General features: G+C 36.9%; 1 protein-coding gene and 1 long non-coding RNA gene across 2 annotated transcripts; one reads left to right on the top strand and one right to left on the bottom strand.

Moving 5' to 3' along the window:
- The first annotated feature begins 5 nt into the window (after positions 1-5).
- Positions 6-21,369, top strand: LOC117415777 (ras association domain-containing protein 4-like). The gene is given in 11 exon segments (XM_059027820.1): positions 6-64; positions 1,109-1,184; positions 10,865-11,010; positions 13,226-13,320; positions 13,648-13,856; positions 18,345-18,446; positions 18,863-18,914; positions 19,712-19,833; positions 20,251-20,281; positions 20,562-20,628; positions 21,264-21,369. Coding segments are annotated over 11 exon segments (1,065 nt in total).
- On the bottom strand, positions 5,838-7,600 carry LOC131737442 (uncharacterized). Its single transcript, XR_009329050.1, has 2 exons — positions 7,374-7,600; positions 5,838-6,526 (listed from the first exon to the last, which is right to left on the bottom strand). It is a non-coding gene; the product is annotated as an uncharacterized LOC131737442 (long non-coding RNA).
- Positions 21,370-21,833: the final 464 nt, after the last annotated feature.

A 21,833-nucleotide genomic window follows, 5' to 3' on the forward strand; every position in this document is an offset into this window, starting at 1 on the left:
GGAAGATGGACGACTACCAGCAAGCTCCATTTGTGAAAATCAGTGGTGATAAAGCCATTTCAACGTGGGTATTGGTCTTTGTTTTGTTGATACTGTGGCAGGAACAGCACTCATATATAGAGTAACATAACAGACCTTTGACATTTAGAGCCTAGTCCTGGGTTAAACTCTTCAAATTCTGCTGGTAGAGTACTGGGACAGCCCGGTTGTTGCTGCCTTCCAGTGTGCAGTCAATGTTTAACTTATCTGATTCAGCTCTTTTCCCCCTGGGGCAGATATTCGGTATACATTCCCCAGAATTGAATTTAAACTTGCAATGAAAGATTGCAGAGGAAAAACAGAGTCAAACCTTGACCATAGTGTATTGGATTTTATGGGTATGGTTATAATCACCTCAATAGCAGCAGTGTGGAGTAGTGGTTAGGGCTCTGGACTCTTGACCGGAGGGTCGTGGGTTCAATCCCCAGTGGGGGACACTGCTGTTGTACCCTTGAGCAAGGTACTTTACCTAGATTGCTCCAGTAAAAACCCAACTGTATAAATGGGTAATTGTATGTAAAAATAATGTGATATCTGTATAATGTGAAATAATGTATAATGTGATACCTTGTAACAATTGTAAGTCGCCCTGGATAAGGGCGTCTGCTAAGAAATAAATAATAATAATAATAATAATAGCAAAACAAGAATTTGAATCTCAAAAGTAAATCTAGTGTTTGACTAAGACAAAAATCAGTTTGAAGGATTACAACAGTGGGTTATTTTTTATTGAATGTCTATGCAAAAATTATCCCCAAAAATCCCTAGACCCATTTCTGTAACACACACCCCAAACATAAATCTCAATGCACTTTCCAGTGATTGGCTCACCTGTGATATTTGTTTGCACTGTTCCTTATTGCATGCTGCTTCAATGCACTGACAGCTGTTAAAGATGCAAAGCATTGTGGTATTACTAGTGTTACCCCACTTGTTTTATGTCCTGGATCCCTATTCATGATAAAAGAACAGAATAGAAATGTTATTGTCTAGATCCTGTACGTGAGACAATGAAGGGAAACCCAGGATGAGCTCATTCCAGCTCTTTTTAATATTTTTTTTATTCTAGGTCAGATCTTTTATCCCTGCTGAAAACATATAACTGTTACCATGAAGGTAAAACTTTCCAGCTAAGGAACCGAGAGGTACAGCATGAAGTTTGATAGATGTTGTAGTTATTTGTATGCTTCTGTCTATGATGCTAAATCCTGAAAAAAATGCTAGTTTCAAAGTTTGCCCTGCATCCTGAAAGCATTCAGAACTACAATAGACTAAACATGGTCATTTAGTATTTGAACCTTAATTCACTATGCTATATAGTAGCAGTTTGAGTTCACAACCTCGTGTGACTTTCTGGAATGAGGAAATCAAATGAAAAGGGTCAGCTAGAATTTAGCTGAAAGCGAAAAAGTGACAGCTAAATGGAAAAATAGTGATCTTTGCAAAAAACATAAGAAGGTAAAGAAAAAAGAAATAGAAGAGCAATTAAATACTGGTATATCCTGTCTGGGCAAAGAGAAACACATCTAAATAGATCCCATTGTTAAACTATGTACCCTTCAAGACACACGTAGTTGGTTTCACATACATAGATTCAATCAGGATTTTGTAGCTCCGTGGAATTCCTATAATAACACTGCAGGTAACACAATTTTAGTTTCAAAGGGAACAAAAACGTAACATTAAAAAATATATATGTAGAAATAAATAACTCTAGAGAACCTATGTGCTTATTGAGTTGTTTTAATTTTGTAGCACATGCAGTTTGTTTTTTGGGCTCTAGACTTTGGTAGAAACATCACCACCTATGTTTTTGACATTTAGAGCCAAGACCAGATTAAGTGCTTCATATGTGCTACATGTGACTGATGTGTTTGCCCAGCCCCTCTATATGTTTTCATTTATCTTGTGGGTTTTACTATATACTGTACAATATATTATACATTGGTTTAATATTAATTAAACAATGTAATCTTAAACTAACCAATGCCTTGGACTTTCCCAGCTTTGTTTGCCAAGTAATTTGTCACAGAGGTGACTGCAGTTCATTGCAGTTCAAGGACAACCCTGCTGGGTATTTCCATGATTGCAAAGGCAAGAAAGGTCTTGTCTGTGTTTTTTTTTATATTATTACTTTGTAAAGCTCTTGTAGAAGAAACGAAAGAATTTGTTGATAGCCCAGATTTCTTTCGAAAGAAAGTATTTGAATACTTGCCAATTTCTCCTGGTAGATTTTTAACTACATGCAGTTATCCAAAGCTTACCTAATTTTGAAGCCATTTGTTTCACTTGTATTGGAAATACTAGCTACAGCTTTGGGGGAACTGATGCACTTTGTAGTTGAGTAATAATATAAAAAAAAATTAAATTAATGCAACAGAAAAATGCAATGAAAAAGATGAATTACTGTGCATATACCCCATAGTGGATTCTATTACCAAGACCCCACGGATGGGCAGCCCAGTTAGAGAATCCTCTGCTTGGCCCATCCTGAGAGAGACAGTACCAAGGTCACATGTCTCCAAAAAACTCAAATAAGTGGACATTCCCAGAACACATCTACAGCTGTAGCCAAACGTTTTGCATCATTCTATAGAATTAACACATTTTGCTTGATAAAGTCAAATGAAACCTGCTGAATAATGTTTTGTTAACATTGAATTATGTACCGCTTTGTAGTTTTCCATATACTTAATGAAAAACTGGCACAAATGAAAAAATTTGACATTTCGGTTATCTAACATGAAATACTGTACTACTACTGTTGTGGCTTCCAGTAGACTTTTGCGATATCATTTTGTAGTTTCTTTTATGACATGATGTTAAACAAAAGAGCTAAATTCTGCTCATATAGTTTGCCTTTTTAAATGATGTCTCAATCCTAAAATTCTGGGTGATGCAGAACTAGGCAGCACTAACATTACAAAGTGTTTGTATGGAGTAGCATGGATCTGCTCAGGAAAAAAGAGTTTTAAATGTACACTCCACACTGTTCCCCAGTCAGTTCTGTCTGATTATCTTGCTCTGTCCCAGTTATTCCATATTGTTAATGAGATATCCATGGATTGTAGAAACCAGTCACATTATAGACTGTCTGTTCTATTTGGATTCATGGCAAAGCTCACAGAGGCCCCTCTTATTAGAAGTGTCTCTAAACGCATGTACGTCACAGATAACAATATAATCTGGTTTCCTATATAAAGCAGGCCTTTTGCGTCACTGCCAATGGAATCTGTTTGTACCAGTGCCTATTGCTCAATAATATTGGGTTGAAGAGCATGTCTCCACAGACAACGGTGTAGTAACCTCTTGATTTATTAATTCCATTGGTAATGTTTGTGTAATATCAGATAGTGTAGATGTAAACAAATAAGATGTCCCCATTTCCTGCTATCCATCTTCTTGTTGTTTCAAGTTTGTTTTGTGTACTTTTCCACAGCAGTTGCACAATACAGACACTGTAGTGGATCTAAAAGCAGGGAAGCGAATCCACAGCTTTATTATGAACGACGCACAGGGGTTTTTAAATGATCGAATCAGTGGCTGATGAAAACACTGCTGCATTAACCCTGCTGGTGTTTCCCAGCATCATTGAATACAAAAACAAATTGTGGGACAAGAGGTCTGCAATAGAGCAGGTGTGCAAGTTTAAGGACGGTGGCTTTTTAGATCATAAAAATAGAGTCCACAATCTAAAGTCAATCTATTTTGATGATCGAAAAGTTATTTTTTAAATAAAGTTATGCTTTGTTTTCCATCTGGACCATGGTATTATCACAATACATACCTCAGTAGCAGAACTGCATCAGTTTCCTATTGCCTTTGACTCCCAGTACAGTACATTGGTTGGAATCCAAATCCAGTGCATTGTTCTCGCCAGTGGGTGGCAGCAGCGCTGTGTTAGAAATACATTTCATACAGGGGTTACTGCAGCCTCTATAAAGGAGTTGTATTACTAAACTGTTTTAGAACCATATATTAACGACAAAGGATTTGTATTACTAAATAATAAAAGGTCCCTTTTATTTTATATTTTATAAACTACAGCTAGCTCACTAACATGTTAACAAATGTCATTTTATGTGATTGTTTATTTTTATTTTTATAATCAATTAATTAACAAGTACTGTTGCCTAAACGAAATGTAAACCCATTCCACAGATATGATCAACTTAGGTTGTGTTTAAAGTATCCTTTGAGGATATCCCATCCATCTATCCGATCTGTAATGTTTGGGGAACAAGTTGAGAGTTTCAGATCTGGGGATATATGGAGGCATGTACTGTACCATACAGTCAGGGATGGAACTCAAACTCCCATTGCATAGCAAGGTTTACAGAAAGCTTGATTAGCTAAGCTTAGGTGTGTGTGTGTGTGTGTGTGTTTTTTTTGTTGTAATATTTGCATTCAATTGTGTCTGAAAAAAACTATTAGTAATGTATCATGGACTTGTTTTTTGCAGATGTTCTGTTATTGAAGTGCCATTTCCTGTAGTCAGAGCTCTTTGCCACACCTACGCGTGGGAGTGCTTCCAAATGCCACTCCTTGAAGCCAGAATAAACATTGTTAACAAGGGGCTCTTTGTGTCTGTGCCCACTGCAGCAGGGTAAGTATGTTCTTACAAAGTGAACGGAACTTCCTCCTTTCCTGTTTGTTTATTTAAGACACAGCTGTGGAGATGTCTGAAGTGACCTTGAACTGCCATATAATAGGGAGAGGAAGTGTTTTATAAACCAAAACGTTATTCTACAACGATATGCAACTTTTTATTCAGTTATTGCATCTAAGGATTGCAGAAATCAAAAGATGGGCGTGTCACTCAGTTACCTCTCATCTTGGCATCAGATATCTAGCAGACTGAACATCAGAACAAATCTTGGGACTTGTTTCATATTTTATTTAAACAAGGAAACAACCAACTACTGGTCCTGGTGCTGTGTATCAACATTTTACTGAATTTCACTGTCCAGTTCAACGTTAACTTTGAAAACAAAATGTTAGGGTTTATTTTTCAACTTCTGATTCCACCCTTGTGAACATCCAAGTAAGGGACAAGAGACAAACTAGTGAGAGTGGCAATAAAACAGGGGTCCTTAAAGATCCCCAAAATGTTAGCATTTTGTGATGTTATCTTGTTGGCGAGTGAGACTATAATGCATTAATGTACATTTGTTTAGCTAATGTAAGTAATTGTAAGGGGTAGTCGTATTTGTATTAGTGAACTTTAGTTTAGAAGGAATAGCTGATGGAATGCAAAGGTGGCATTATAACAGGGTGGTATAATGGGAAGGATGGAAGTGCATTATGATGAGAGTTTTGATAGTTTAAAAATGCATGGATTTTAATTATAAATAAAAGCAATAATTAATTCTACCCACACCATATATGCCACTTTAATATGAGTTAATACATCCGGAAGTGCTTCAAACAAGACCTTGTTGTTCGTGTGTTGACAAACAAAGTCGTCTTTGTGTTCCTTGTGATCATATGGAGTTAGATAAGGAAGAGACACTGAACAGTACAAATACACTGTTGTCATATTAACAGCCTAAATAGTGAATAGTAGTGAATGGTGCTACCTAGGGGATAACAAAAGGTTATGCTATTGAAACCTGCATAGAATGATATAAGTATCACAACGCCATACTCTTCTGGTCATGAATTACAAAGATGTGAAACACAGTCCATTGGTATGTTAAATCTGGAAATTACTATGCAGTGGGGGTGATCTATGGAATGGAATTGAGTTTGTAATTTTAGTGTAAGTTTACCCAAATAATAAATAGTATTGACAAAAATGTAATTATAATATTTTATTAACAAATACAAAATCATTGGTTCTATAAAAAAATATATATATACTCCTACAATAAAAGATACATCACAATATTATTGTAATATAATACCAGTCAATAATGTAAACACATGTGCATATCACATAAATAATTGAGTGTTCAAGCTCTCTGAGTGCACTTTCGAGTCTGTCAGGATTGTCCTCATGCTTTTGACATATTGGTATATTGTTCAGAGGAGACACATAGCAGCAGGAATATTTTCTTTAAGAGAAGATTAATTGTTTTGTGATTGTGCAAACAGCCAATCCAGTGGGTCCCTTGTGCTTAGAAACACTTGGCTTTTACATTCCATGTGATTTCCGATTGTAAATGTAACATCGTCCAAGCACACTGGCATGAGAGCGTTGTTACCCCGGGTGCTGCTTCTTCTTCGAGTTGCTGAGCTGGAATGTTGCGTTAGAGGCTTGCTGTTGGTTTTTGTTTTCGGTGGGCTTTGCATTTTGAAGGGATTGCTGCACAGCGGGTACCCTGATGAAGACGTGGGCTGTGCCAGCTGACGAATGGACATGATATATTCATCCAGTGACTGGGATGAGTACGAAGGGGTTAGGCATCCTCCTTGAGACTTCTCCTCGTACATTTCACTGATCGTAGGCAACTGGTCAACAGAGAGAAGTAGTCTAGATTTCATTCTGCAACAAGTGGATAGAAAATTAGTTTGTTAATGAGCAAGGACTTTTTTTAAAAAAAAAAACATTCCCATTAAAATATAATAAATATACATGAAGCCATGGACAAACCAGTTTTTATACATTGTGTTAAACTGATTAGTTTTTTTTTATAAAAATTTAGTCGTCACCAATTTTTTACCCCGGTTTTCTCCCCAATTTGAAATGCCCAGTTATTATTATTTAATCCTGGTTCACTGCTGCATCCCACCAGAACACGCGTCCTCCGAAACGTGTTTCTGCCAATCCGCCATTTTTAGTACTGTGGATCCACAGCGAAGCCACCAGACCTATAATTCCGGCGGACAACACAGATCTGATGGATCCACTACAGAACCGCAGGCGCCCTATCAACCACAGGGGTCACTGGTGCGCGGTGAACTGCCCCTAAACTGATTAGTTTTAACTGTAAGTTGTTTTTGCATGTTATGTTACATGTGGAGCAATACATTTGAGACCCACATTTTTATTGGACTATAGCAACACATATTAAAGATTAATTATTTTGCAGCTGATTTTTATAACAGTAAACTAAATAATATTTTATTGATTCAGGCTAAACTAATGTGCCATGTGTGACCATTACCAAGCTTCTCAGAAATACTGACTAGAAGCTGAACAATTTGGGTTAATAACCATTTGTGTACAAGAAATATAAAAAGTACAGTCTTGAAATGCAGAAGTAGAAAACATTCAGTATTTTTTTTGTGTTTAAAATGACTGTATTTTTAGGCTGTATAACACTACAGTGATGTACCATTGTACTGATCAGTAACAAAAAATAACCAGCTAAGAATATAAATAAGCTTACCTTATTTGAGTTACTGTGGTGCCCAAGTAATGCAGTCCTTTTATCAGCTTGTGTTTTGTAAATGGTGGCTGATACTGTAACTGTAGGTAGCTTGTACTTACTTGTCTGAGATAGAAATATTTTCTCAGGACAACAGTGAATGGCAGAGCCTTTTATACTGTTACCCCTGCGGCGAGTTTTAAATCAAGGATAACAGACAACAAAAATAGCTGTGCCTCTGACCTCAGAACTTTGATGGGAGAGTGAGTGTGTGTGTGTGTGTGTGTGTGTGTGTGTGTGCGTGCGTGCCAAGCAAAACCTGGTGTGGAAGCTGACTATGGATTCAGCATTTCAACAGCTGTTACAGAGTTTACATTTCTTTTGAATTTAATGTACTATAAAGTTATTGTTTCATTTATCTCCCACTTATCAGTTTTGTAAATATTTGCTATAAAGACAGCATGTGCGTAATTGGATGCATTTTATTTGCAGACAGGAATTACACAATATCAGTGAAAACAATTTTGAAGAATCCACCACCAATTTTTTTTCTTTTTTTTCACATATTACACATTTAAACAAAATATATGGAAGTTTCAGCAGCAGTAAATATATATATATATTTTTTAGTTTAATAATTTGTTCGGGTGTGTTCATCTGAAAACTAATAAAAATGTTATATAACAGGAAGTTGATATTTTATGACTGGGTACATGTCAGTCTATTTTTGAAGATGATATATTTACAAAGAATTATGTTAAGAACCTACGCATTTGTACAGTGCCTGTCTACCACGTATAATAAACGAGTCATAAACCACAAAAGAAACATGTTGTCAGTTTGTACTATAAAGAAAATAGATACAGCATTTTTGCTATTTTCAAAAGCTGTCTCAGACAGTTAATGCAATTGAGTGCCTCAAGTTATTTTTAGTAATTTGTACAACATCTTTGACTCAGTACTTATTCTAAAACCATGCTGGTTGTATATTTACCCTGAGGGTTTTTTTGTTTTTTTTTAGTTCAGCTGTGTCCTGTGAACGGAAGAGACTTATCCATTGAGTGGGTTCCTGATTGGATTAGTCCTGTAGTCCTGACCGCTTTATGAGTAGCTAAACATGTAGGCCACCTAAGGTTCTAGTAGTTCTACAGTTAACCCTTTCCAACAGTCATTTAGTGAACCTAAGAATTACTATGGAGAGGGAGACGGAAATAGATAGTCTGTAGTGAATTAAAAGGTTATCATTTGAATAGTTTCTGGTGAAATTGTTTAATCTGCCAGAGATGAGCAGTGTTCTTTGTAGTGTTTTTGTTTTCATGTTTGGCCTATTTTCTCTGGTTTAGTGTGAGAATTAAAAAATAGGCCGTAGACCGCAATTCAAAAGACAATTCTATGAAAATGCTTTTAGTGTGACATTCATGGCTGTCATGATCAGAAGACTTGTAATGAGTCCTTGATGTGTCTGGATGGAGGTCACAATATTTATCACTGACTGGAAAACACACACTTATCAAGGAATTGAGAGAAATACATACAAAATGAATCTTAAACTTTGTCAGGCACATTTTAAGGGAATGTGTTTAAGTCAATGCAGCCATTACGTGTCTGTATATTGTGGACATTTGTTATACTACTTCTGAGATCTGCCAGTAATCTAAAGTCTAATAGGACCAGTTTATAATTGCACTTTCCAGACTCATTATTTTACATAAAGTTTGAGTGAAATAATAATTGTCACACAGTGAAATACCTTTGGTGTGTACTGTACTTGAAATAGGGCCTTACAGCAAGATAGTGCTAATGTGCAATGTTTGAAAGAGCCAAGTCTTACTAAAAGTTCCTACAGCATGTCAATCAGGACAAAAGTGAAAGCATGAACTGAAGTCTGAACGCCAGTGCTTTCCTTTCCAATTAAAATGTGCTGCTCTTTATACAGTCCTGTTCTTCAATATCACAGATAGCCATGAAACAGATCCAATGTAAAGTCTGCAGCTTATTGGAAAGCAAGCTCTAAAGACACTTTATCACTTCAAACAATGAGATACTGTACTATTCCAGCTTATGTAACCCCTCAATACCAAGTAATACAAATACTGTTGTGTACCGTTTAAGAGAATCCAGTTTAGAAGAAAAGGGTAAAATGTAGTTCATCTCCAAACAGACTAAACTAGGATGTAATATTATATTATGTTTCATGAGGCATCCAGCTCAAGTTCATCTCAGGTTGAATTGGTTCAGGAAAGTCTGCCAAATCAGATAAAGTGTTTTACTTATTTGAATATAACTCAAGCTCAGGATTTGATTTGCGTTAATTACACAACAACTAGAGCTGGCGATTTCCATCGCCAGATGAACTGACATTGGGGATTGCGAGCAAAAATAAAGTATTCGTTTTCAACTCAACCCTGTGTAAAAATAACGCATATTGATATGATTCAGTTGATATGATGGTATTGGCAGTAAATCAGACAAAATAGGGCCCATTTTGTAATACTATATCTATCTATCTATGTATATATAAGTATTTTTCTCAAAGAGCCAACTTCCCAACATTTCTGTATGTTTAACATACCTTTGTCAAGGGAAAGTGTGTTTGAAAACAAACATTGGAGGTATTTATAGGCTTTTTGATGCCACGGTAACCACACATTTATTTAAATCCAATGTCTTTGTGATGTCATTCACCATGTAGCTAATGATGCAACAATCTACTGTTCATTTCTATTTAAACCTTCAGGCATCATGGTATCTAGTCTGTTTATCCAATATATTCTTCTATATTGTACATTATGTAAAGTGCTGAACTATTGGTTCATTTTCTTTTTTATTTATTATATTTGATAGCTGGTTCTGTATTCTTTCTGTCTTGCCTACATATTTAATTGTATTACATTTTATGCAAAATATACCATATACAAGGTTGCTATCCTTACATGACAGATTTTTTAAGACTTCTTTATTTGTGATTTCACTTTTATCTTTACCAATATATTTGCACACTTTACATGTGCTTTTACAGGTTGCAATGTCCCTTAATGTATCAGTGACCCCTATATGTTTACTGTGGACTAAAATGTCAGCTGAATTTCCATCCCTTCTAAAAGCTACGATCGGTGCTATCGAAAATATTTTTTTCATTCATATATACAGTGTGTGTATATATATATATATATATATAACAGATTAAAAAAAAAACAACTTCAATACAGAGTTCAGAAACCTTAACAAGGCCTACGTGTCCTCAGGCACCACTTTGTAGTCTGTGACGTCACACGTCTCATCTTCATTTTCCCTCCTAGAAGTGACAGTTATTAGCTTTTGGTTGATGTGAATTTCATTGACTGTACCCAGCCCAGGTTTCCAGACCACTCCTGTTCTAAAATGTGAACGTGTGATCAACATAACTGCTCTTGTGCACGTAGACCTGTGCTGCAACTAGAATGGACTTCAGCCAGCAGGATTTCCTGGCTTTCATATTATTAATTCTGAATTCATTTTTTGTACTGTTGCAGGAAGAAGGTGAATTAATCATTGAAGGTTTGCTTAACATCTCCTGGGGTCTTCGAAGGCTAATCAGACTTCAGATGCGTGATGACAATGAGCGAGTCCATTTCCCATGTATTGGGCCGTGGAGGTTAGATCAGACTGGTTTAAACAGGTGGGTAGCAGGGTAAAGTACGCATTAAACATGCAGCTGGTTTTTATGTTTGATCTCAGAATTAAAAGAATACTCTTGATGAAATGTATTGTCCCTGTTCTATGTTGTTATTCGATCAAACTTCCAGACATTGGTGCACATGTCCTGAACCCACCACTGTGTAAACAAACAAAGCACAAATCTGTTTGTAACTTTCCATTATCTTTTAATTTACAACATTTTGAATCTGTCTAATAAAAAAATTAATCAATATCACCAGCTAGATGTTGCTTTTAATGTTTGCTTAATCTTTATCCACTCTGTAGTTTAATAACACACATCAGCTGTTTCTCTACTGTTTTGTCTGCTTTTATTGCCTGCATTGCATCTATGTAGAGTATATATCAGCCATTATTTACAACAAGTAAGGTAACATGCAGTGACTCGCCAAATAGACAAGTGTCATTGATGTTTGCTGAAGCAAGGCTTGTCTGATTTGCAAGGGCAATTAAATGTAAGACATGAGTAATAAACAGCATAAGATTAGAAATGCTGTAAACTGTCAAGGTCAGTCCTTTCATGACACACAGGGTGTCATATTTCTTCATGGTATACATATCACATGTTTTAAGCAGAGTTCTTATATTTTTAACATGACCTGGAAAACAGCTTGACAAACTACTGACAAAACATTCCCTGATGTATCATATTTTAGACTTGCTATTGCCCCCTCCCAAGTTTTTACCACACCACAGTTGATTGCCGGGAAGGCGATGACAAAAGTTAATCTGATATTCACAATAATTGAATTGTTTCAATTTGAACAGATTATGGTCTATTCTTTAAATATATTCTGTTGCATTTTGCATGCCCACAGCCAGTTGTACTGGGATGATGGGTAAGCAGATCTTCTGGTTTCTGCAGATGGTAGATGGGTGAACATTTGGAACAAAATAAGATTTTATAGAACCAAACACCCGTCTAATCAGTAAAAAACTGCATAAGAAATTGGTTGTTCTCCGAAAGACTTAACTTGCCAAGGGTGTATTGGACTAGCCACCTGCTACATCTGTCTTGTGTAGCTGACCTGTGTTTATGCATGTTATTGTGTCTCTCGTGTACAATCTTACTTACAAAAGCATGTGTGATTATGGCTGGATTAATCAAGGTTTGTTTGTGAGTATACAACTTCAACAAAACCCTCGGGCTGTTCATGCAGATTCAGTAGCTGCTGCTGTTTAATGTTGCGTCTGGGTCAGTCTTTTAACTGATTTAATCAGTTATTCGATTTTTTTTAAGGCATCAATTAACTGTATGTTTAACCTATTCAACAGATATTTGACAAATACAACCGTAATACTACTTGCAAACCTATAAAATATGCAATGGAACATTGTAGGAATAAAATTAATTAAGAACCTAAATATAATTGTAGTCCATCCCACTGTGCAATAGGTATATTTATTAAAGGAAATGGAAGAAGTATACATTCTTTCTAACTGCATTTATTTTATACCGTTATAAGTTTACAGCTGTCTCTAGTAAAAATGTGTTTGTAGCACATGTTGCTGCTTTTTTGCAGTCCTGATAGACTACAGTGCTGGTCAATACAAGCCAGTGTGAGTTGAATCAAGGTATTGACAAGTATAAACCTGTCGGAATAATAAAACAAAGGTCATTTTATACAGTCTAAGTGGTGCTGTATCATTTTTGATAAGATTGTTAGAATTCAAGATATGGCCTTTTCACAGTATGCTGTGCCAGGGTGTAAGAGTAACTGCTCATTCAATGTAAGTGCAAGCAATATCAAAGCCATAAAGATTAAAGGGAGGTCCAACATAAAAGCCAGATAAAAGGAATGCTTTGAAAGTTTGCAAAGTCATCAAGGTTCCTAGAATCTGGCTTTTTTTCCCCCTTTTTATTTTGTCAGAATATAGTTTACAATGATCTTGTGGAAAGCAAATGATAAGAAATAGTTTAAAATTAAGGGTGTGCTTATAATAATACTCTGGGTTACCAATCGATTGCATGTTGTGAACTGAGATTCCATTATTAATAAAGCACAAAATGTAATCTGTTTATGGCAAGGACAATGGTTCAATATCTTTGTTGTCATATCAATCAATCAATCAATCAATCAATAATAAACAGAACAACTACAGATATGAACTTCAGTAATGTGATTTACAGATTAATGTTCTTATTGTTATTGTCGTATGTTCTTATTGTTATTCAGAAATGGAAATGCTGCACAGACTGTTCAAAAAGAGAATACACTGAAGTCCAATAATAATTCTGTTAGCACTGAAATATTTTCACAGACTCTTACAAGTAAGTATTGTACTGTGCATTAGAACTTGTTAGAATAGTTAATGCTTCTAATTAATACGTTATCTACTGCTCTATATATGTTGCTGCTTTTAACAACAGCCTGTGTAAAAAAATTCAATTAGCCTAAACATAAAAGCATATACACAACATATTGTCCACCCCAGCATAGGCTGAAGTACGTATTTTTCACCTTAAGAGCGCAGTATGTAGTTCTATTTTTAACCTTCAGGAAAACATTTAGTTTTCTGGTAGTTCACCGGGCGGGAGCCAGGGCTGCGATAGGAAGGGAATGTTTTTGAAACATAGGATTGCAGGCTTGGCCTCTAGAACAGGGGAGAGAGAAAAGGACAGGCCAGACTCCAACTGAGAGAGCTTTCCCTATGGAGTCGAGGCTAGCCCTATCGACCTCCGGGCCCATGAATATACGGTCCTCTGACTTCTCGGAGAGCCGTTATAGGTGGAGCCATGCGCTTTGGTCCCGGTTACCGACCAGGTTTGACCCTCAGAGGACGGAACAGCTCATACGAAGCCTTGACGTAAGGAAGAGAAGAGAATCTTAAAGAACACAAATAATTGTTAGTGATGGGACTTGAGCACTAAGAGGGCCACTTTCCAGGAGGATAAAGGACGAAGTAAGACAGAGCCTTCTTTCTTGAGGCAAGATATAGCACATGAGCTGCGAAAGAATAGTGTGGCTGGTGGTCCTCTCTGACCACACGAAGAACCTGTGGAGTTACTGAAACTCTAGGTCGGGGAGGTGAGACTCAGTATCCCCCCAAAAGATGGACCACTGACTCCCCGCTGAACCCGCACCTGTGAAGACAAACAAAGACCATGTGCCAATGTATAACATAAAGCAAGAAGAGACAAACAATGACCCTCCCCCCAAAAAACTAACTAAAATAGATGGTTAGTGGAACAAGCTATGTGCCAGCCATCCGCTCGGCAGAGAGGAAAAAAAGCCTTCTATTAGGGGAAAACCTCTGTGGTCTGGCAGAGAGTGCTCCCCCACTCCGGGCATGCTAGCTATAGACTGGTGTGCTGCTGTGATATCAGATGCCAGCAATTGGATGTAGGAGTTGACTGCTGAAGAGGACCAGCGCCTCATGGTCTTGATCAGGTGATGGCTGATGCAGGCTCTTGCTGCTGAAGAGGCGGCGTCAATCCTGAAGGAGTATGTGGTGTAGAATTGGAGAGAAAGACCTGCTCTGGTGACGAGAGCAGAGAGGTGGGAAGAAAACTAGTGTCTGGTAATGATGTTTTTGGAGCCGTTAACTTAAAAATATATATTTATATTTAAATATATATAAGTTAACTGCTATATATATGTGTGTGTGTATATATATATATATATATATATATATATATATATATATATATATATATATATATATATAATGATTTCCATTACACGAGAGTAGATGTTAAAACTTCATGCTGATTTGAACTCGGCTCTCCCCAAGATAAGCACCAACTAAGACGTAGCTTTACAGTAAACTAATGTGATCCATATGTGTCTCCATCCATTTACGTTTCCTTCCATATGATGATGTAGATATCCTTCTGTCTGGTGTTAATGGCTGAAGTGTAATGCTGGCTCCAGGGATCAGCTTATTGCCTCCCTAGCGCATCAGCACACACAACGGCTGCGATGCTAGCTCCGGGGATCAACCACAGTGCGGTCAACCCAACGCATCAGCATGACAACCGTCTGGATTGAACTAAGTAGGGTACATCTCTGGGGAATTCAAGTGGGCACCTTCCATCCTCGGTGTTTCGCCGACTAGCCTACGACACCTCAAGAGGGCTCGACGGTGATTCTGGCGTCCCAGCATCACCCCCCTCCGTCCCCCACTCAACTCAGCCCAGCTTACTTACCCGTTCTTTCTTTCTATTGTGCACACAGCCAGAATTTTTCCATCTCAACCACAGTCAGTTGCTGCTCCTCTCTGCTGCTTCAGATAAGTTCTTCACTGTGCGACGCAACTCTTGGCCACTGAATCCGACGTCTCTGAGAAACCGGTTTGTAGAGTGTGCCACAAATCCTCAACAACCCACCTCCGGGTAAACCCGAACTCTCCATCCTCGCTTTTCCGTTTCAGTGGCTAGTTGAGCATACCACAGTTTCTTCCTCTCATACGCCTCATCTACAGCATCCTCCCATGGCACTGTTTACCAGGTGAACAAGGCGCATGCTGATCCAGACCACAAGGCAATATCTGGTCGAAGGTTAGTGGTGGCAATCTCAGGTGGAAAAATAAGCCGTTGACCAACATCTGCCAGCATTTTCCAGTCTCTAGCAGCTTCCATTTGTCCTGGGCGAGGATTGGTTTTAACACCTTTTCTTAGTGGTTGCTGTCCTGGGCGGAGAAATGTTGTCTTTTGTGTGTAATGTTTTGATGGAACAGTTGGCAACTTATTGGTCATGTTACGCTTGTCTTCCAATGCTAAGGCCAAACATCGCAGCACCTGGTCATGGTGCCAAGTAAACCGTCCTTGGCTAAGAGCCACCTTACATCTTGTCAAAATGTGCCTTAATGTTGCAGATGATGAACATGAGGGATCCTCTCCTACCCAGAGGTTTAGGTTCTGTGGTGATGGGAGAACATCATATGTTGACCTGATGAGGAAACTTGCGTTGTTCCACACTCTCCCATCTCATCCATTCTCCTTGGTTTACCATGACATTATAGGTGGCTTGTGTGAATCCCTAATGATTATATGTCTGTTGCCACTGTCTCCATGCCTACCACTGTCTCTAGTAATGCCACTATAAAAGGAAGTAATGCTAATTATCTGACCATTATGTATATTCATACAGACAAGTATATACCGGAGGTGCCTATATCTGGGTAACTGCTCATCTAATGTAAAACAAAGCTGTTCCAACAACACTGTATTTGTCTTTTAATCTAAGTTGTGTATTTTTGAAAAACAACCATTCATTTGTCTCACACATCTTGGTTGTTGGTCTTAATTTGCCAAGTGATGAAGTAATTTGCAGATGTGTCTATATGTAGTGGCCATGCAGTGCTTAAATTCACTTTGTTGTGACACAGAGGATGCATTCTTTTTGTTCACAAAAACAGACATTTCTAGTATTTAGTAAAAGTATTTGTGTATGAATGTATTGTTCTATCAGGATGCAGCTTTTCATGTACACCGGTGCCCTGTCAGCACCACCAGTGCAACTAGAATAAACACAGATACAGTACGCTCACGTGACACGGCCATAAATAATATCTGAGGTTACAAAGTTCGTTGAGTACACAAAGGTCTTAAAACACTTGTTTAAAAAACAGAAAGGAAGCAGTGTTTCTTTTTGGTGTGGAAAACAAGATTTCTAACAGAATAAAGCTGTAAGGCAAAGGACATGCCTATTTGAAAGATGCACGCCCCCTTTGAGCATAGTAAAAGAGTGCTACCCTAGCTTTTAAAATCCATTTTTCTTACCTTTTAATAGCACCAGCAATGTTATCATTGGTTACAGTGTTCTTTTATTGGTGATCTTTGGGTTCTTTGCTTGTGTTTCATACTGCAGTTTGACATCTGCAGATCTATCCAAGACAATGATATTGAATAAAAAGTTGTTGCTGCCTCCTGGTACCGAATCACTTCAAACTCACTGTGTTGGTCTAGGCTGCATTCAGACTATGTAACCTGCAGAAAAGGAACCAGAATGATGGAGCAGCAGTTTAGCTAGAGCTGTGTATTTAAAATATTAGCAAATCCTCAATTAATGTAATAAAACCAGAGAAGACCTGAAAGATTGTCAGCACAATAAACGGGGAATAGTAATGATGTTAATAAAGTGAATAATAATTGATAAGAAATTGATTTTTTAAAGCATCACCTAGCACACCTTATAACAAGAATAATAATTTGGTTGCTACCTTTTTTTATATATATATAAATTTAGTCATTGCCAATTATTTTTATTATTTTCTCCCAATTTGGAATCGCCAATTATTTTATTATGCTCAGCTCACCGCTACCACCCCTGCGCTGACTCAGGAGGGCGAAGACGAACACACGCTGTCCTCCGAAGCGTGTGCCGTCAGCCGACCGCTTTTTTTCACACTGTGGACAAATAATATTAACCATGACGCCACCCAAGAGCTACAGCGTCGGAGGACAACACAGCTCTCGGGCAGCTTACAGGCAAGCCTACAGGGGTCGCTGGTGCGTGGTGAGCCGAGAACACCCTGGCCGACCTAACCCTCCCTCCCCCCGGGCAACGCACGGCCAATTGAGTGCCACCCCCTGCCGTCCGCAGTCGGCTGTGGAATAGCCTGGACTCGAACCAGCAACGTCCAGACTATAGAGCGCATCCTGCACTCCACGAGGAGCGCCTTTACTGGATGCACCACTTGGGAGCCCCTGGTTGTTACCTTTTTAAGTACAACTCCAGCTAAAGCAACAAGTCAAGACTCAACAGACAACAACGAAGACATGGTTCAGCAACAAAACATGATTATGAGCTCAAGTTTCCAAAAGAAAATATTTGGTTTGGTTTTATTCAGATTATGAATTCTAAATAACACTAGATCTCTGTTGAAAAAGCTAGTCATGCCAACATATTGTATGAAATACAACTATTTGATTCCTGCTTGAACAAGAAAACAAGTAATATATTTACCATTATTACAAAGAATATTTTAAATGACTTCATCATGATATGTCAGGTGATAAAACGTATGAAATGGGTTTGTTTGTGGTTTGAATGTTAAAACATTGCCTGCCATTCATCGTTATTGTTTTAATACTGTTATCCTTTTGAAAATGCAAAGCGCCTCTTTAGCGACTGATTTTGTACTGATGGGTCACAAAAGGCACTGCTTATATTTTTAACACGTGAAATATTTACCAGGTTACATGGTTCCATCTGTGGATCCATGTACTGCAGTGAGTAATTTCTCAGGATGAATCAAGCTCTGTGTACATTGTGTATACAGTATCTATGCACACATTTCCCATTTTATTTCATTCTCCTACAACAACCAAATGTAATTTATGTTTTACAGACTTCAGTGTTCATGCCTGCCTATGGATTTGTGACAAATGTTAGAGTGAACAGTACTATGACCACACCACAAGTACTGAATTTACTTCTTAACAAATTCCGAGTAAGTTTTTTTTTTCTTTTTAGATCTCTATGACATGCATGCATTTAATGAATATAATTATTTAATATTTTATTTTAAACAAGTGACTAGTTTTGAATTTTAGATTCATGAAAAATACCAACAACAGTTTTGAAACGGTTATGACTAGTAAAAATAAACTTTTTGCAGATGAATTCTAAAAATATTAAAATCAATAATAAATTTGAAAACTCTTAATGTTGTTGTGATGAAGTTAGCACATTTCTAAGTAAGAATGCGATTTTTCTTTGAAGTAGCTGACTGCCCTTACTATCACTGTCATTGCTGTGCTGTCAGTACTTCAATATTTAATATTATGAAAAGTGAAGAAACAATTGCTCTTACGTTTTACTTTTGAATTTTATATTTTGGTACACAACTATATTTAACGATTGCAGGATGAAAATACGTCAGATGAATTTGCACTGTATTTGGTTCATGAAACTGGAGGTAAGTTCTGTACTTTATCCAATTCAAGATGCAAGATCAGTGCCAAATGTGCTGTTTTAGAAAGTTCATGTGCATGTAAACCAGCACGTATCTTCATGCTTGTCATACTGGTTTTGTGTAAATGCCATTTAATAATTGGCACCATTCACACAGAATTGCTAATGCTGTTACCACATGTTTGCAGTAAGGAATATAAGACAATAGAAAGGACAAATCCAGCGACAGTGAGTCCAGTTTTGCACTTCAGGTACAATATATTAAGCAAGATTACAGATGTTCAGTCTCATAAACTGTGACTACTCCTCAAGTTTAATTGAATTTGATTCAAATGGCCTTTTTTTATTGTAAGCACCTAACTCCAGTGCTCTGTGTGAACTGGAAGGTGATGAGTAGACGTTTGAAGAGTTATTTTTACACTTCAGGGGGGGGTTAAGCAACATGCTCAATGAATAACTTGAGTCACAAAGTAATCATATCAGTGTAAAAAGCCAGTGCCAGATAACTTGACAGCTGTCTTGATAATAACCGCTCTTTTAAGATAACCCTTTGGGTTAACAAATAATGTTAACTTAAAAAATGAACCTAATCCTATCACACCTTTAATTGCTCTGTAAATAATCATATTCTGTTTTCTTTTGCTTTTTTAGTTTTAAATTTAAAGAGGAAATATATTTACCATGCGGGGGTGTATAAATGAATCTGTTGTTTGTCCCTGTGAACATTAAAGACATTGTACAGTATATGATTTTACCTATCAGTACTATTAACATTTAATAAAATACTTTTCAATGTTTCAGAACGGACCAAACAAAGAGACACAGAATATCCATTGATATCTAGAACACTTCATGGTCCTTGTGAGAAAATAGCAAAGATATTCCTAATGGAGACAGACCTGGGAGAAGAAGTCACCTATGATGTGAGTTTTACGATTGTTTAAAATGTTCAGTAGGAACGTTTTTTTTTTAATTATTATTTTAAAGGGATTAACTATATAAATCTTCAGTTGCATTTATCCTGCAAAAAATTCTCAGTTTTAGTTTCACAGTTTTAGTTTATAATGTTAGCACTGGCTTTGTCTCTGTTTCTCAATTCATTACTAGAGACGTTTCACTGTTTATTATATCAAATACGTTTTGCAGCTGTATTGTAGTCCATAGGTGAGGCATGTACCTGCTGCAGTCAATGTGCTCAGCCATGCCCTTGAGATGCTATTGTGTTAAAAGTGCTCTAAATGTAAAATGCTAATAAATTATGTGATTACTTGCTTACAGATTTAAAAAAAAAAAAAAAAAAAAAAAAAAAAAAAAACAGTAGTTTTGGACTCCTGCTTTAGGTTGTTCAGTATATAAAGTTTGAAATGGCAGCAGTGTGGAGTAGTGGTTAGGGCTCTGGACTCTTGACCGGAGGGTTGTGGGTTCAATCCCCAGTGGGGGACACTGCTGTTGTACCCTTGAGCAAGGTACTTTACCTAGATTGCTCCAGTAAAAACCCAACTGTATAAATGGGTAATTGTATGTAAAAAATAATATGATATCTGTATAATGTGAAATAATGTATAATGTGATATCTTGTAACAATTGTAAGTCGCCCTGGATAAGGGCGGCTGCTAAGAAATAAATAATAATAATAATAATAAAATGGCTCTACTTGACAGTTTTGTTGAAAAATTAAAGGAAGAAGAGGAGAGAGAAATTACAAAACTAACAAGGAAGTAAGTTTTACCAAAGATATTTATTTAATTGAAAACAGGAATCCTTATTCTTGAAAAAATAAACTGTATTGTCTTAGGTTAGTGCATGTCGAAAGTTAAATACATGACAGTATGACTTTTTTTGTTTTTGCAACAAAAATTACGAACGTGTTTCACTGTCACTTCATTTGCAGATTTTGTATGTAGAATGCATTAATACAATATCTGTGTACAATGCATGCAATTTAGGAGCAAAACTGATTAACTGTATCTTGCTAGTGTAAAATGTTTTCCTTTATTGACGAATGTTAACAGTAGGTTAATTGCGTTTATATATTATCAGATCTCACCAGCAGGGGGCTCAAAATGATCTGTTGTGAGATGTTAACAAACATGACTTCATGCACAAGACAAGAAGTCTGTTGATTGGCTCAGATTATGCTTGTAACATAGCAACTATAACATTCTAGATAGCTCCCACTTTGAATGCTGGATTGACCACTTTGTTATATATGTCAAACTGTGAATAAATATAAATACAATGAGCTTTGGATGACTGCTACTGTTTTTATATCAGTGGATAAGTCTATCAGGGAATACTTTGTTTTCACTCTTTAATTTTTTTACTGAAACTTTTTTTTCCACTTTGTTTGAAGATACAGTGCACTGCGATCCATGATCCAGCAGCAGTTGGAGGACCTCTGAGAATGATAATCGTTTCTGAGCAGATTAAATTTAAACACAGTTAATACTGAACGCTAAAAACTCCAAAAGTACGGTTGAGTGTGTCTGTGCTTCTCTTTCTGTAGTCTGATCCACACAATAACAGACAAATCTGCGCCTTTTTTTGAAAGGAGTTACTGTACAAATTACTTAAACATGTAAACAGCATTTAAAACTACTGTATGTAAAATTACAATTTTCCATTTTGAATGTAATCTTTTGTGTACAATTAAGAGTATGCTAAAATACACTGCCACGGTAGAAAAATTACTTCACTTTAAAGGAAATACAGCTATCAAATATTTACAGAGAATTATTGTTTCATATTTTCTTAGAAGGAGAGCCAAAGCGTGTAGGAGTTTGCTTCCTGGAGTTGGTCTTCACACTTTGATTCTGTTTCCCAGTAAACAATCACTGTTTTTTTTCTACGACTCACTGAGTCATGTGACTGAAGGGAAATCAACGAAAAATGTACAAAGGCTCTAGACAGTTTTTTGTTAGGA

The sequence above is a fragment of the Acipenser ruthenus genome, chromosome 7 (assembly GCF_902713425.1).
Source record: "Acipenser ruthenus chromosome 7, fAciRut3.2 maternal haplotype, whole genome shotgun sequence".
Taxonomy (NCBI): Eukaryota; Metazoa; Chordata; class Actinopteri; order Acipenseriformes; family Acipenseridae; genus Acipenser; species Acipenser ruthenus.